The 17799-nt window shown below is 37.3% G+C and overlaps 1 protein-coding gene across 3 annotated transcripts in view; it reads left to right on the forward strand.

Annotated features, from left to right (window-relative positions):
* LYPD6B (LY6/PLAUR domain containing 6B) overlaps positions 1–15581 on the forward strand; it is a 55037-nt gene extending 39456 nt beyond the window's left edge. For all 3 annotated transcript variants that reach the window (XM_075028997.1, XM_075028999.1, XM_075028998.1), the window contains 5 exons: positions 6240–6321; positions 7627–7780; positions 8918–9016; positions 9948–10078; positions 11528–15581. In XM_075028997.1, the coding sequence (XP_074885098.1) occupies positions 7666–7780; positions 8918–9016; positions 9948–10078; positions 11528–11692 (510 nt within the window). In that variant the 5' untranslated portion in view covers positions 6240–6321; positions 7627–7665 and the 3' untranslated portion in view covers positions 11693–15581. The remainder of the gene's footprint in view (positions 1–6239; positions 6322–7626; positions 7781–8917; positions 9017–9947; positions 10079–11527) is intronic.
* Positions 15582–17799: the final 2218 nt, after the last annotated feature.

Genomic DNA, 17799 nt, shown 5'->3' on the forward strand with positions numbered 1-17799 from the left:
CTCTTCTCCATTAGTGGTTGTATCTCAAGTAGAAAAATCTTCACCCGTAATTTAGGAAGCCATATTTGAAGTATCAGTTGCTTCAGAGTGAAGCAGTCTGAGATTTTAAAGTGAAAACTGGGGGGAATGCACAATTTGGGGTTCATCTACTGAGAATTACATCTGCAAGACTATTTGCTTGAGATGTTATGTCAGCTTGCGCAGGGCAAGGCCGAGTAATGGGAATTGCTGAAATACTTGATCAGTTTTCAGTGACTGAAAGTATGCCTTAGAAATGTGGAAAAGGGGGAATTTTGCATACAAAACATTTTTCAGAAGTGTAATCAGTGACACTATGATTAATTTTCTGTTCAAAACTAGTTATCTTACACTGCTGGTAATGTTATATGTGATGTGTGACACTGAGCTGCAGTCCAGCTCTGTAAGTAATGCGATTTCAAGGAAGGTTCTTTTTATTGTCAGTTGGATAGTTACTCCTCTAGTAGGTTCTGTATTGACTTGACAGTAATCAGAATTTCACTCTTCCCCTGCCTCCAGGACATTTGCAATTCAAATCAGTCCTTTTAATAAACATAAACACGATGTAGGCCATGAAAATATAACCTGCAAAAGATTTCTGCTTTTAATGTTCCATTTACAATAAGGAGTTTAATTCAGATATGTGTATTTCTTAGAAATGGGACTTCCTAGCTCTTGAAATGAGTTCAGGTGCTTCTGAACCAAAGCTTCTTCTCAATGAGCTCAATATGAAGACAAACTCTTTGTTCTTCACAACCGATTTTTAAACTTAAAGCATTCGATAGCAGGAGTTTGTTGTTGCGGTTCCCCGGACATGGTATAGCACAACTGGGAACTGCTGGCGTCTCTCCAGAAGCATTTGCAGCCATTCCTGGTGCATTCAAGGAGATTACATTGTTTATGATTTCAAGGATTGCGTAGTAACAAAAAGCTGATATAAACATGAGGCAAAGATGGTATCAGACAAGTACCAGTGCTATAAATTTCACACATTAAACCCTGCCAATATAAACCAGTGGTTGACTCTGTGTGGGGCTTTTTTCAATTGCAGTGCACATTGGTTTGTGTTACTGTCTTAAACTGGCATAAACTGGTGGCGGAAGGCCATTACTGACCATTTTCTTATTACTGGTAAAGTGAAGGCAAAATAGTCCCTCTACTGTTGTGTTACTGTAGAAAATGTAGTTTTACATGGTTTTAGTGAAGTTTCCTGCTATAGGAAGTTAAAGGACATTTTGCCATGAGAGCTTGGACCCTGACACTCGGTACAATAAAACTAGACAAAGTTAGTTTACCTTTTCTGCATATTCTTTCAGCGCAAAATGTGAGTTTGTATTGGCACATATGTGATACCAAACCCTTTGTGACTTGGGAAAAGGTTCCAACTAAGACTGGAGGAAAGGGCAGGGGAACTCATATTTTTTGCACCCATTATTCTTTCTAAACAGCTGGGGAAAAAAACACCAAGGTAGTAAGATAACGACCAAGAGTAAAGAAGTGAAGGCTGATGTCAGTGAATTCACTCCAGACATCAGTGTCAGGTAAAAGAGCATGCTTTTCAGGTTTATGAACTCAGCTGGTGCATAGCTTAAATCTTAGTTTTGAAATACAACTGAATATGAAGCTTGTGAAAAATGTTCTTTGTGATGCAGAAACTGTCATACCTTCTAATTTGTCTGATCCTACAGGGCCATTCTAGGTTCAGACAGCTTCTGGTGAATTTAAGATTTGACGTAGGACTGCATGCAAACACTCTTTTCTCCTAGCAGGTCTTTTCTGAGCATATCTTGATTTGATATTTTAATTTGAAAGGGAATGCAATATATATTTCACAAATGGAAATCATGTAGGTTCTCATTTCTGTTGTCTAGAGTGTCTTATGTTTTATTGCCTAGAATAGTGTATGTAACTTTATGGCATATGTAACTGTGTATATTGGGCATAGTTTATGTTAGAAATAGGATTTCACTTGGAAAAACAGGCCTTAAAACCAAGGCATATTTCTGAGGCTGAATTTAGCTGTCTGAAGACCTTCATTTTCCATTTAATAACAACTAGTGGATGGTATATAGAAATATACAAATATCTCTTGATTTCACTGGACCAATGTTATTGTTGTCCCACCTCTCTCATGTTCTAGAATAGGTCTTGAAGAACTTCATTCTTTGCAACACGCGGTAGTATTACCTTGTAGTCTTGCTGAATGTGACTAACTTTAGCTTGGCAGGAATAAAGAAGTCTTTTAAATATTGACTGTGGTCTGGAGCTAAACTTGTAGAAGGATACAGAAAATCAGAATTTTGTCTTCTACTTTCAGCTGGTTGGGTGTTCACTGGGGCCTTTGGCTCATGTAAACTGAGGTCCCAGTAGCTTGCCTACAGAGAGGTAGGTCTGCTTAACTTCTATTCCGCCATTTGTAGTGAGGGCTAACTAGTTAGTAATGGTCTGATCCACTGAGGTATTTAACAAAATATTCTGTAAAATTAATATTGTTAAACTGAGTTTTACAGAAGTGCTTTGATAAGCTCAAGGAAAGAAAAAGCGCTGCTTATTCCTATAATCTCTTTTCTCTAGAGTAATATTAAGTTCCTATTTCCAGTCTTGCACAGGTGGGAGAGAGAGAGATTTAAAACAGTTGCACATGTGATATATAGAAGCTGTTACAAGCTGAAGTATAAAACTTTTGGTCATCCATAGCTTTGACAAAGTGCAGTTCTTTGAGGAAATTATATACTTGCAGAAGGGAATAAGAAACTTATCTCTCATTAATGGATTTTTAGATAGAATAAATTATTTTCCAATGATCAGGGATTCTGAATTTTAAAATAAATGTCAGTGCTCAAGACTAGTTCTTGCTGAGCAGTTTTGGCTATAAAAGGAATGAGATGAAATGCAGTTTTCATTCCATGGATCTTCTCTTTTGTATGAGCTTAAAAACAAATACATGTTTTATCCTTGCAAATACTTCACTTCAATGGTACTGCTCAGATTTATCACATTAATCATACATTATTTTTTTCAAAGTCATTGCAGTTGTATGTATCGTATAGTCATACACCTCCATGTCTCACTATCAGTTTGCATCACAACTTCCCATGCCAGCATTATTCCCCAAGCTAAATGATACTGTCATTACCAGATCTCTGTGTGTTTTACTTTTATAAGATCTTAGATAAAGAACTCTATAATTTCTTGTAATTAAGACCAAATTTAATTCCAGGCATGGTTAAGTGTGCTGTGGGTGAAGATAAAGAAATGTGTTGTGTTTAAAAATAAAGTTGATAACTTAAATTTTATTCTGTCAGTGTTACTAGTTGCAGATGTCTGTCAGTGTAATGTAAAATCTGTTTTCCTGTGTTATTCTGTACTAATGATAACATGCTGTAAGGCAAAAAATCAGAAAATAGAGACTTCAACTCAGTAGATAAGAAAAGATAGAACTTGTATAACAAACAGGTTTAATTTGCAGATCTGTAATAGTATTTTGACATTTTTTAATACTCAATATATTTCCTTCTCACCCCCCCTCCTTTTTATTTTAAATGTGCTCCACCTATTTTCCAAAGAAAATGAAGGTTTTCTCTTATTTGTTCTATCCACTTACTCATTCCCTGAGTTTTGAAGTGGTGGCTTAGAGATCAAATTAAATGGTCTCCAGAGGAATGAGAATGGCAGTATTTGTCTAAGAAATGGGGAAGACAAGAAGCTAGTTTTGTCCTTTTTAGATAAGTTGAAGTGTCAGTTTTGGCCTTTCTGATTTGTTGTAGGGAACACCTGATGATGTCAGATGTTGATTTTAACTTTTTCAGCCCTTGACATACATACCTTTCTGCCTATGTATTTCTAACTCCTATGTCCTGAAGTGGTATTTAACAAGCTTAACATAAGCATTTGCAATTATCTAATAGCACCTGAAAATTACTTACTAAATGACAGGAGGAAGTTTCATTTGCATTCCATATCTGATGTTCAATCTGCTAATCCTCCACAGAGTCTGCCAGGAAAAACAATGTAGACAGACTTGAATTTTATTAAAATCAGAAATCAAGCACGCTGCTTCCTACTCTTCTATTACACACTGCAAGATAAACCTTAAAACCTCCTGGAATATATTAGTTATTTTAGCTGTTGTATTCCTCATTGTTTTCTTGAAATGTGCTTTAGTTACAAGTTCTTCACAGAGCATACATTAAGAGCCCTTCCCTCTTGGGTCTTCTTCCCTCACCCCAGGAAAGCTACATCTCCATGTTTGCTTTTGTTTATAGAAGTTAATCTTCTGTATTGTGACAGTTTTTTCCTTCATTAATGAGAGTTCCTAATTAGGCATAATGAAATGTTTACTCATGGTACTAGATAATATTATATGAAAGCACAACAGAGATAAGCTATGAAGAACATAAGCATTTTAAAGATTTTGGATAAGATATGAAAGCCATTTTTTTTTGCCAATGTTTTCCTATTTTATTTGAGAATGACTTCTGGTGCAGCTGTGTAACTATGTCAAACAACATCCATTATTTATTGGCCTGGTTAGCAAACAAGGACACCTTTGACTACAGCAAATTGTGAGGTCAATTTACTGGGCTTTACAGCAATGGAAGACTAGGGGGTTTGTATTTATATTCTCTAAAATTTTCCATTTGGCATGAGCTTCTCTGGGGAAAGCAATAGGAACTTGGGGGAAGGGAGCAGGAGAGAGCTTGAATTTGTAGAAAGCTGGCACAAGTGTAATTGTGCCTTTTATTTGCTATCCAGGTGCATCAGATCAAGTTACAGACCAGCCTCCCCATAAAGGCAAATTTTCCTCAACCTAGTAGAAACTGCAGAAAATACACGTTAAGGAGATAAATTTTGCAACAGTTATGCATTTAAGTGATTTAATACCCTATCTTCCTACAGAGTAAAATTGGAAGAATTAAATGCTATTGAGCTGCCTGAAATACACTGAAATTTGCTACTTGATTAAAACTGGCTTGCCAATTTAAAAGTAACTTGCTTGTGCTATTCAAAGGGCATAAATAGAGCTATTTTGCAAGGGATCTGTGAAGAAGGATGTTGGCACTAGAGGCACAAAAAAAGATTCTTCTCATAGTTTTACCAACAACCCTCAAGCAGCCTCTGTGCATTAAGGGCCTGATGCTGCCGTATTGGAGTCAGTGAAAAGTGGATCTCTGATCGCCCAGGGACACAAGAGCAAGGTAATTAGGATCAGGAAGGTGTGGTTCTGAAAATTGGTACCTACTTGTAGTGGAGTTACTATATTTTTAACTCACATATTGGCATCGGTTTCTGTACATTTTATTTTATCTTATTAAAAAAAATTAAATATGTAGCAGTTCTGATTTTGAGCTAGTATTTATTCTGGATGGAAAGACACTTTATGGTGTCCTAGCAAAGGATGAGCAAAGCAGAGACTGAGATGGTACCGAAAGATTACTCTGTCACTCCCTCCCAGGGCTTGGGGACCAGCTTATCCTGGCACAGGGAATAGTAGCTTCCAAACAGGCTTGGTTTACTCCAGCGTTCCTGGCTGTGCCATCCCCTTTGCCTATGTCTTCCTCCGAGTGGAAAGGCTGAGCAGGGAAACGTGTCTCAGCACAGTAAAACTCCACCTTGCTGTTAAAAGTAGCTTTAACCTCTTTCTGCAGAGTAGTGGGATAAATGGGATGACTGTAGGAATGAGGGGCTGTACTGAGTCAGACAAACGACTTGTCGTTCCATGTTTGGACTCCAGTAATGGATGACAGGAGATACCTATAGGAAAGAATAGGAAAGGACAACCTGCAAATAGAGTGTCAGGAGGGATGTGTCTTCTACATCAGAAAAAAGGGACATTACTGCAGAGCTGGCTAATTCAATAATGCATAATTGCATTTCATATTCTGTGCTTTGGGGGTATTTTTGTTTTCAAATGGCCACGTACGAATTCTTCTCTGTATGGGGAACAAAGATCTCCTAAGTTAGCCTTTATGCATCTTTAGCTGTTAATTTTTTCTCAGATTGGCTATTTTCATGGAAAGTATAATTTTATAGAAGTTATGCTAATGTATTTTGCTTCCAGTACCTATGACATTTTGTTATTATATTGACTTTAATGCTTCAACTCATTCAGAATAATGGTTATAGTATTAATGAAGGGGTTTGGTGCACATACAGTGTTTCGGCTAATTAGTTCCTTCAGGACAGAATTGTGATGATCTGTTGCTGTTTGTTTTCCACAGATTCTTCTTAATCCTGGGCTACAGTCAGAAGAAATCTGGACCATCCACAGAAAATAGTCTTGGAGTTACATTGCAAGTAGAGGTATGCTGTGGCTTTCTCAGTATCTACTGAAATACATTCATAAAGCCATGATTTAAAAAACAAATCTTAAGTAGGATGGCTAAATTCCCAATGCATAAAGTTGAACTTTCTGTTGATTGGTTTGTTGGCAAAACCATCTTTCAAATAATTCCTGTCCATGTCAACTGGAAAAACAAAACAAAACAAAAAAAACAACAGGAAAAAGAAGGAAATCCTTTGACTTCTCTGCCATGGTCTGGAGTACCATTTTCAGTTCAGTGCTTGGATTCACTCAGAGCTTCCTGCGCAGGCGCAGTGTACATCTACATAGGCCTGTGCAGGGGTGCGCAGAGAGATTTCTGAATGAATGCACTTGGCAGCTCAAAGCAACGCCTCTGGTTTGGCCGGAGCCTCCACTCCAGCTTGTTTCTCCTGCTAGCATTTTGCATGGGCGGAGTGCCATTTAAGCTGATTCTGCTTTTCAATATCTGAACTAGGTCTCCAGTATCACTGCAGTTTGCTATGCGTACCTGTGTGTATATATGTATGTGTGTACATCTAAATATCCAACTGACCAAAATGTTCATTGATCAGTTCTTCTCTATAAAGCCTTACCAAAGTACCTAGGCGGCCCCAAATAAATGTGCAAAGCACACCCAAAACATGTATCTCATCTCTCTGAACGTTCTACTTTGCAGTTCTCCAAAACTTGTGTACCATCACCAGGCATCTTCCTTAGCATTTCCTTGGTATGCACTTTAAAAAGAAAGAAATCTCATTTACACTCATGATCTTTAATGCTGTGCCACTGATAAGTGCACTTACAATTCAGATGAGGTAGCTTATCTGAAGTCAACAGACATACATTGGTCTATATCGGATAAGGAATTGGTCTTGGGTTCTAGGCTGTTGGTGTTAAAAAATGACATTTTTCTGCATTTTGCTTTCTGTAATGGTATTGTAATCCTCTCTGTTTGAAGTAGGATATAAAGGAGCTCAGTTTTGGTGTTGATTTTTAGGAATGCTTACAAGGAAGCTATAAGGTTGACATTGCTTAGAAGGACAAATAGATTAAAGAAAGAATGTTAACTTTTTTAAGTTTGTGGAAATTTAAGTACTCTGTACAGGATCCTGGCCAGCAGAAGGCAGTAACCGCTCAGCTTTGCATTTTTCATCATTGCATGCTTGCTTGCATTAGCCATCTTCACAGTATAGATCTACGGACTGAATTTTCAAGGTTTCAGGAGTAGTTCATAGGAAATTTATTGTTCTACATGCTCAGTTCTTTATGATTTCCCCTAATAATGTGTTCCCTTTCTTTCCTAGGCCTAAGAGTTTTGCTTTTCATGTACAATAATACTCAGCATGTTGTTATTCTATCACATGCTAGCCAGAGCCTTTCTTCCATTCTTCATCCTGTCAGGAAATTGGGTTTCAGCTGAGAACATCAACTTTTACAATGTGAGACCTCCACTAGACCGTAAGTAGACAGTTATGCTTTTTTTGTGTACACAGTTGTAGCTTAACATAGTTAATTGCCATATTCTTTCAATCCTTTGGTTTTTAGGTGTTTATCTTCTTCAAACGTGAAGGATAAAAAGTTTAAAACAAAACTTTTGCTTTTCAACCCAGAGCAGTTTAGTTTATTTCTAAGATTTTATAAGTTGACTGCATGAAAACAAACAATTGCATGCATTGCTAAATTAAAGAGTGCATGAAGGCTTTCACATTTGAAGTGCTTTTGTGTTATATTTTTCTGTCTCTGAAATGTCTTCCTACAGAGCAAATTATGCAGTGGATTTCTCATAAATAATAGAGAACAGATGTTTTTGTCTTTTATCTTGTTGGGGTTTTTGTAAGGGAAAGAATAGGTGTGCTGTACGCAATTAATTCCAACTCAAGGTAATTAAAAACCTTGTGAGACCTGTGAAGCCAGTTGTCACTAATAACATCATTTTTTTGCTTCTTATCTAGCACCACAAGTGTTCTATCCCTTCATTTAAGGGGAGAAGATTTTCATTACATGTATCATCAGAACAGTCAGTACAGCTAGATATAATAGGTATATATGTGCATCTAAGGAACTGTGCATCTTAAAATCATTTATATATTTATATAATGTAAATAAGATTTTAAAATAGTCCTCAGAGAGATCCCTTTGTCAAAGGGATCAAAATTCTCCAGTTGGAGATCAAGATCTGAAGCTGGTTTTGAAGATGTAGTTTTTCATCAAAGGAATCAAAAGCCATTTGAATGTAGATTGTGTTTGTGTATCTGTACAAACATACATGCGGATGTAGTATCATGTGCATACATATAAGAAGTTCTCTCTTTCCTGTTTTTCCCACCACTACTTAAATGGTATTTTGGATTGAGAGAGAATGAAAACAGAAGATGTTTAAAGTTCAGGCATAGCAAAACCAGTTAAAAATGTAAAAGCTTTCAACAAAACTTATTTCATATGTTTTATTTGTCTAACAGTGATGTATTATTGAAAATATGTAAATGTATGTAATTTTTTTAAGTATATGTGTGTACAAGCACTTAGAGTGTTATTTTGAATGTTTTACTTTTTTCTTAATACTTGCAAACTTACTATATTTTAATACTTTTAAAGCCACTCCGTTTCCAAACAGTTTTAAGTGCTTTACCTGTGATAATGCAGTGGACAATTACAACTGTAACAGATGGGCTGAAGATAGATGGTGTCCTGAAAGTAAGTGCGTCTGTACTAAGGAGATTCTTTATGATAGTTAAATTTGCTTCTCCCTGACTCAGCCATCTTGTAGAAATCTAACTGAATAGGATTAACATGCCAACACAATGGTGCCCTCAGTTATGTTATTAGTAATAGTGAATCATACGATTTCTGCTGAGGTGAATATTTTGACCATTTCAGAGTGCAAAGCAACAGTAAAAAGTTATTTATATCTATCTATATATGTATAAAACATTGCATATAATATATAATACATTATTAATATAGTAGTTAATTTATTGCTAATATATCAATAATATATTAATTAATTTTATATATGTGTGTGTATATATAGCTATGTGTTTCCTAGGAATTAATTTTAAAGATGTTTAAAAAAACTTAAGAATTGCCTTTGTAGCCTCATCCCCTTCCTTTTGGATACCATCCCAAGTTATAATGGTCTCTTTAGGCTATAGGCTTGCTTGTGAGGAGCAAGACCTGAATGACTAGGGATCATACTTGTACAGGAGAATGATAGATATATAGAAAAGAATGCAAATATGTTTCCTCATTTTTCTTCGCAGTGATATTCACAGTAACAGTGGGAAAGGGGAAGAAACAAACTAAAGGAATGAGGAAACGTCTGAAACAAAGCAAGAATGTGCTGCAAAAAAGAGTAGAGAATGGAAGATAAACGTGTAGATTATAGTGCTAATGAGTAGTTTAAATAATAGCAGCCTTTCTGGAGGTTTGTAGGGTCTGTTAAGCTTAAGATTTCATCACTAATGAATTTCTTGCTAAATGGTATTTTGATCAAGTTGAAAAAGGGCTTTATACAGCCCAAATAAGTAATTTTTTAGGAATATTTTGCTAAACTGTGTGAGGTTCTTAAACCCTGTAAAAGAATGAATACTTTATGCAAATAAACATTTTAAATTTTATTTTGCAGATACTCAGTACTGTTTGACAGTTCATCTCTTCACAGACCATGGGAAGAGTACATCAGTCACCAAAAAATGTGCTACTGGAGAAGAATGCCATTTTGTAGGCTGCCACCGTCACAGGGAAAGTGGCCACACAGTAAGCACTACTCTTCGTATAAAAGCAGCACATTGGTTTTGAGGTTTGCATTTCAGTACTTGTTTTTCCTGCTGAGCTGAAGAGGATGTGCCAAGATATACTCTGCAGTATTTAACAATAGAAATCAAATTTCTGCAACAGAAGCATGACTACCCCTTTCTTCCTACTTTCTTATTTGTGTTGCTATGAGACAGGATGTACTAACAACTTCTAAAGAAACACCTGAGCTTTCTGGGGCATTGCTAGTGTGTACCCAATGCATTGGCCTTGGTTTCTGAGTTCTGAGTAAGGTGCCCAGGTAGGCGATGCAACCTGCACCGATGCCTGTGGTGCTGCGGCTGTGTCACTGTCAGCCCTTGGGCAAGCCAGACTGGGAGTTCGGTACGCCACTCATGTCTCTGCGTAGCATAGCTTGGGTAACACTGCACGGTACACAAAGCAAGACTGTATTTGTCCACGAAGGCCATCCTCTTAAGCAAGATAAAACTGATGTTTTTGTTTCATGGCAAAAAGCTAGAACTGCTGCCTTCTCTCATCCTTAGGAAGCTAGGTAAAAGTTTATGCTTAATAATCAAGCATATCCCACCAAAGTATTATTTACTGCAGTAAAGTATTACCCACTAATTCCTTAATAGTTGCGAAGGTCAGTTATGTTATTTTTAACATGAAAGATTTCAGACACCAAAAATGAGGCAGACAACATCCATGCTAAATATAAAAGGATCTGTATGTTAGCTGAGTCGACTTCCATTGTTTTCAACAAGTTTTGGTGATCTGAAGGCATGAAATGACTATGCAGCCTACCTTCTGCCACATTTTATCTTAGAAGAGTTCTTGTGCCTTTGGATTAGGTAAAAATTGGCGTTCTCTTGGCTTTTCTAGTAAGGACTGTCAGGTAAGGAAGATTATTTTCAGATTCCCTCCTGATAATCAGCTGTGTCAGTGGTTCTGTGGCACTAGAAAACTGAAAAAAGAAAGTCTGAAGTTCAGCATGCAAAGCTACACTGAATACAAAAGCTTGAGGGGGAAAATGGATGGGAAGAGAGTTTTTGCAGTCAGAATTTTTTAGCTTAAAAAGCTGAAACTTGAAACATTCAAATGCATGTTTTTAGCTCATGTGTTAGAAGGGGGAAGTGGTGGAAAGCTTTCTCCATTTTCTACAATGTTAGTGAACTTGTCAGTACAGCTAACGTGGCTGTATTACATCACATCACAGTTTCAAAGCCCAGTGACAGCACTGGGTGATAAGTTACTCTAGGAAGACTGTGCTGCATGATTTGGAAGAGAAGTTGTAGCATATATGCTCCATCTGCTGCCTTGGGTCAGGCTGCCAGGTGGAAGCGATGAGTCTGTTTAGCTGTAATCTTTGCAACCAGTTGAAAGAAGTTATATCTCTCAAAGCAACTGCTGAATTACTCTATGTCCAGTGATCTCCTTTTTTCTCAACAGGAATGTGTTTCTTGCTGCGAAGGCATGATTTGCAATGTAGAAATACCAACCAATCACACAAATGCAGTATTTGCTGTATTGCATGCCCGGAGAACATCGGATGGCAGCAGGCGGACAGTCAACATGGCAGTGCTTGTATCAGTCATGATGATCACGTTGTTGTGATGCAGCATCTTCCCATTATATCTGCTTGAGAGGGTCCACTTTTCTGTGGGCCATAAGAAACTGTAAGAAGATTGTTACAGTATGTGCAAGGAGAAATCACTGATGCTTCTTAATTATGGAAAATGTAAGGGGACAGTGGAAAGGCAAGTGTACATCATGAAGTCCTTGGATATTTTAGTGAAGATACTTCATATGGCCTGCAGTATTTGAAAAAAAACAAAACACAACAACCCACTGGTTGACTAGGCAGTGGGGTGAACTCAAGTTGTTATAATTCACTATGTTATGATGAAAATGCACATATGCTTGGCATGTTTTTTGAACAGAGAAAAGTGTCTGTAGACAATCACTTTCCCAGGTGAGATAAAAAGGAACTTTAGATGGGCGATGTGCCAACAGGTATCTCAATGGAAACTGGTTTTAAACTGGTTTTCGTTGTGCATAAATAACATGGAGTTTCTTGTCTTGATCAACAGGTGTATTTAAGCTTATCCTTAGTTATGGTTTTCATAGAGAACATGTATGGTTTTCATAGAGAACATATGTGAGAGAAATTTTTTTTCTGTTTTGATCAGAGCTATCATTTCTACTGGAAATAATACAAAATAATACTTTATATCTTTCTTTTCTGTAAAATGTTGTCTCACACTCAGATTTTAAAACAGTGTGAAGTTATGTACAATTTCTGTCTAAAAATTATGAACTGTTTGAGCACCTAAATCAGAATTCCTTTCCCTCCCACAAAGGGATTATTTTCTTGCAAGAGAATCTCACCCCAACTGAATCTTTGTCTTTGTGATATTGTTCAAAGTGGTGGTAATGCCATGACTTTGAAATTGCAGCTTTGGTCAAGCAGCTACATTATCATAAAAATTTTAAGTGGGCACGTGGTATAAATAAGGAGAGAAGTCTGCTGTGTTCTCTCTTGATTTGCAGAAGTTTCTCCCAGAAATGTTACTGTCCATGATGGATCTTTGACTTGTAAGTCAGCACTGCTGGATACCCCAGACCTCTGGACATCATTGTTAGGTAGCTTTGCCACCCCTATTTGAAAAATTTGGGCCAAGATTCTATTTTTCATTACAATATTGGGGGGTTTAGTGTGGTTTATTTGCAGTTTGACCATTTGACTCCTTAGGTTTTAGATGCCTGTTTACCAGTTAGATGAACAGCTGCAAATTTGATGAATAATAGAGTTTAGATTACAGTTAGAGGTACTAAAACCTTCTTTGTTTTCCTGTGTAAACCTTGTGATGCGGACCAGCATAAATGAGCCACTTGTGTGAACTCTCACACCTTCTGGTACAGAACAGTGCTTTCCAGGGCTCTGATAGATCGAGCTGTTATAGACTGGCCTAAACACAGTCTTTAATAGGTCAGACTTACAGCATCTGCATTGGCTACTTCATTAATGCTTATGTTCTTTGCACTGCAAACGCCCTGATTGTAGAGACCGGCAGGTACTGATATTATAAGACTTCTCAGTATGGTTTTATATGATCCAAAATCCTAACAAATTTCAGCTGCTCCTGTTTGCCCAATTGTGTTTCTTCCAACTCCTTGCCATCTTCATAAACTTTCTCTGACAACCTAAGATACTGTAGCACAGCTAAGGATTTCACCCAGCAGGGTTGAAGAACTGCATTTCACTTTTTTATATAAATATTGGCTTAATTATTTTCTGTCTTACGTCGCTAAATGTATTTAGACTAGAACTGAAAAACAGATTTTTAAATGTTTTCAGTTTCGTTTACATTTTAAAATTGCCTACACAATATTTTTAGAATATATAAATATGTCTAAAAGTCAGTCTGTGATTTGTTGACAGGCACTTGCGTAGTTTCAAAAACTGGATGGGAACACTTTTTCCTTGCCGATGCAAAATACCTCTCGCTGTCTAAGTCAAGGTTTTCCAAGCTCTGGGTTCTGATGACCATTGCTGTGCCATGCAACAGGCCAAGATGTTGAGGATGTTTTGAGGAAATTTTTCCTTTTTTCAGTGATCACCTCTAGGTAACTTATCTATAGTATTAATCTTGGTGTCAGGCATAGTACATTCAGTGTTTTTCATCATTAAACATCATCTTTTGCTACATGATCTACAGGGTGCTTGAACTTTTTTCGTGTGGGAAAATCATTCCAGGTTTGCTCTCTGCTCAACGGGGAATTCCTTAGTAAAGTGAAACCAGTTGTCTTCCATGTTTTGGGTCATGGTATTTTTCCTGGGTTTGCCTCTAAGCACTAGGTGCTCCCATAATTCAGTTTCTGGGAATAATTATTGCAACCTTAACAAGGCCTTAAAGTACCCTATAGTCTTATATGAATTTACTGTAAATAATTTCCAATAATCTAAGTGCTGACATTTGTTTACACTGCAAATGCCATTCCAGAGCATTTGGGAGGCCAGGGAGACCCTGGAGATCTGCCCAGAGGGAGGGTGCAGAGGCAGAGGAAATGGGCTGCAGGTTCTCTGCAACTGTCAAAAGACCTTTTGGGAGGGGAGGTCTCCGTCTGTTTGTTTTTCTTGGTTGAACATCCCCCCCCGCCCCCAGTTTGCCATACTGAAAAGTTAAGAAATCCACTCATAATTTAAGTACTTAATGCATTTAGTAAAGAATTTTTTGGAATAAAAAAAAAAAAAAGAAAAAAGAATTCCACTGAAGTGCAAAAATAGTATGCTTGATTTTAATTGTAATCTTTTTAAAATTAACAATAAAGACAGCAACCTGGGTATATGAAAGGATTTGGTGTTGCCAAAGGTTTATTTTTTAGCGTAATAGAATTCCAGTAGTGGAGGATATTAAGGATGAGTTCTAGTCATCTTGATACATCAATGCCTTTGTTATTGCAAAGTTTAGGACTGTTGTTTCTAGAAAAATGAATATGCAAAAGCTGTTAATGCAATGTTAATGCTGCACAAATAGGCACTTGGCTGAAGAAATATAGAATTTAAAAGTGAATATCAATTTTACCCTTTGCTGCTTTTTATGTATGTAAAAATCTGTATGCTTCTGCTTACATTTTATTTTAGGCCAATGTTAAATGCTAACTTTGTAGGAACAGCAGTATGTGCTGATTATTAGAGAAAATAGTGCTAAAATTCACCAGAGTGTGTATTTTTGGCATGACTAATGATTGACCGCATAGGCAATCTTAACGTTAATTTATGGTAGAATGTTTATATTTTATTAAATAGATTCAGGTATCAGGTATATTTTCTCTTCAGATACCTGTCTGAAGTACTCACTGAAGAACTTACAAGAGTATTATTTGATTCGAGAACAACAATTTTCAGGCGCTCCATAATGTATGTATTTCATTCATCTCAATTTTGGTTCACAGATGTTGTACCTTAAATATGTTTGACTTGCTAATGCCTAAATTAGCCACGCAACTAATGACGTTTCTGTAAATGCACATCCATAACTTTATATGCAGAAATGTGTTTGCTAATACTTCTGTGTACATCCAGCTTCCAACAATAACATGTTAAATACTGTATTCTCACTCAGTAATGGGGCAGGTGTTTATCTCCAGAGACAGCAGGCGCTGGCTAAAATCAGTGGGTGCCAAACTCACGTGCATTCATGGGCAAAATGGTCCACTTGTGTTGCCCTTAGAACCTGAAAAGAATTCATAAGTAACAGCAAGTAGATTGATTTTTTGCAGTTGAGGAAAGATAAGTATCATTTTATGATCTATGTGTGTAATGATTTTTTTTTTTTTACATTGCACTGGACAGTCTATGGAAGATTTATTTTTAAAAGCTTAAATACAGAAAAACTTCTTCACTATTCGATGTTGGTTTGTATGATGCTTTCTGACTGCAGTGTTACTGTTTTAAATCTTCTCCAGAAATGGCACTTTTAATTAAAAATATTAAAACATTTGCTGGTGGAAAATGTTTGTGGTGAAAAAGATAATATACATTTGCTGCTTAAGACAACAAGACCAGTTGTTGGCATTGGGGAACCTGTTGAGCTGAAATTGCACTGAGGGCAGATTCTGCGGCTCTTTCTCTTCTGATATATGCTAGAAATTCACTGAGGGGCAGGCTAGGAGGTATCCTGAGTACAGCAAGGTAGGAGGGATGTGCAGCTGACCAAAAACACGGGGGCAGCAAGCCTAGACAGGAGAGCACTTGAGCCCTGGGGCTGGCAGGGGGGAACAGATCGCTATTTTGACTTTCCCAGTTGGTGTAATTGTTTCCAGGGTCATCACATTTTGCATGGGATGGAGATCCCCTTTTCCCCAGGCAGTGTAAGTCAGAACCCTTTTAATGATGTGAAAGAGCTCTGACGCTTAGAAAATGGAAATAGGGAGAAACTGTTCATCTCTACTTGAGCCAGCTGAGAGAGATGCCCCTTCCCATCGGTTTCTCATGTATATGTTAGACTCAGTAAGCGTGCTGCACATCAGCAGTTGTGGATTTAATTCCAGTTTCTAAGTGACAGTCACCTTTCTTTCCTGGCTTTGCATTGCAAGGCATAGCAATGTAAACATAGCTTTACATTGCATATATAGCTCCATTGAAGAAAAGATCACAGGTACCATTATGGATAATATATGTGTGTATAGCAGTGTATCCTGGGAAGACTGCCTGTTAAACTCCTGCTACAGCTCAGGAAACACTGGCAAAATCTTAGTTTAAATGAAATTCTGTCGTGGCTTCAGTACAGTATATAATTTTATCTGCTTTGACTTTTACCAGCAGTGGCTTCAGGAATCTTTACCGATGCCAATCCTCCCTTCTTGGAGGGCAGTTTATCCTGATAGAGACAGGCTGTGCCCAGAGGCATTTAAAAGGCACAAAGAAAACGATTTCATTTGCATTTCTGCAAATGTGATTGCTGTAGTTATTAGTAAAGTAATTTTAAGTATAGTTTTGTACTATTTAAGTTGAAAGACACTTTTACTATTGCATTTAATCAGAAAAGTGTCAAAGCAAGCAGTGTGCTTCTACACAGGCCTCTTAACTTACCAGAAAAATTGAAGTCCAGGTGCAGGTTAAAAATCCAATTTAAGGAAACGAGCAGCACACAGTCAAGTCAACTCACTTAAACAGGACAAAATGCCAGTTTCAGATTTTTGTAGCAAATACCATCAAAAGAAGATTTAAGAGTAAAAAAAAATAATTAAAAATCTAGCTATTTCAGAGCACAAAGCCATTTCTGTAGAAAACATTTGTTTGTTTAACATCTCTTGACTCTGGAAGAAGCCCTGTAAGATGTGCATGATTTTTTGTAGTGCTTGCTGTTTGCAGGTGTTTCAAATTGAGAAAATAAGGCCAGCCGCCCTCTCTTAAAAGGAGCAGAGGGAGCTTATTTCCTGCTCTCTTCACCCCAGTTAAGTGTTCCTGTGTTCTAGCTCTTGTATTTGGGCAGGATAATCTGGAGCAGGAGCAGTTTATTGAGTGCTTGAGGATCTTTCTGGTCTTCGCATCTCCTCTGTTTTCAGCTAAGGAAGAAACTTGTCAGCTGCGGAGCTCAGAGGAGAAGGTAGGGTTATTGTTGCTCCCTGTAGATTTAGGGTTTGCAGTGATACAGGTCAGTGCAACCCTGATGGAGAAACAGTGTCAGATTCACAGCTGGGGCAAATAACAGCCTGGCCAAAAGTCAGGCAAATGATTTAAATAAAGGTCAGGACAATTTAGCTTCCTGCAAGAATAAGGCAGGCCCCAGGTAACTAATTAGTCTGACTTATCTCTCTGCAGAAAGTACGTGTCTGCTGTTTTCTATGAACTTTTAATATCATCTGTTCTGCTGTTGTCTTCAAGAAATCAAGGAGATGCAGAAAAACAGCTGTAAGTTTGGGGGAGAGGGTTGAAGAACATAAAAGAATGAATGTGTTTAGTATTCACGCTTCATTATTTTAGATTGTTTAAATTTTATGGTGATTTGGTAAGGTCATTTTTAGCATCATTGTCAGTACTGTATTAAGAAGCTGCTGTTAAAGGAGGGAAAACTGTGATGTTTGATGTTTGGATAGATTTATGCTAGGAGAAAGGTAACATTGTTATATAGGGGTTTAAAGGTCACATTGCACAGTTCATTTGAGTTAATTTGTCCCAGTCTTAGCATTTATTGTTAGGGGTTTTTTAATCTCTG

Source organism: Buteo buteo, chromosome 5 (genome assembly GCF_964188355.1).
Source record: "Buteo buteo chromosome 5, bButBut1.hap1.1, whole genome shotgun sequence".
NCBI classification, from domain to species: Eukaryota; Metazoa; Chordata; class Aves; order Accipitriformes; family Accipitridae; genus Buteo; species Buteo buteo.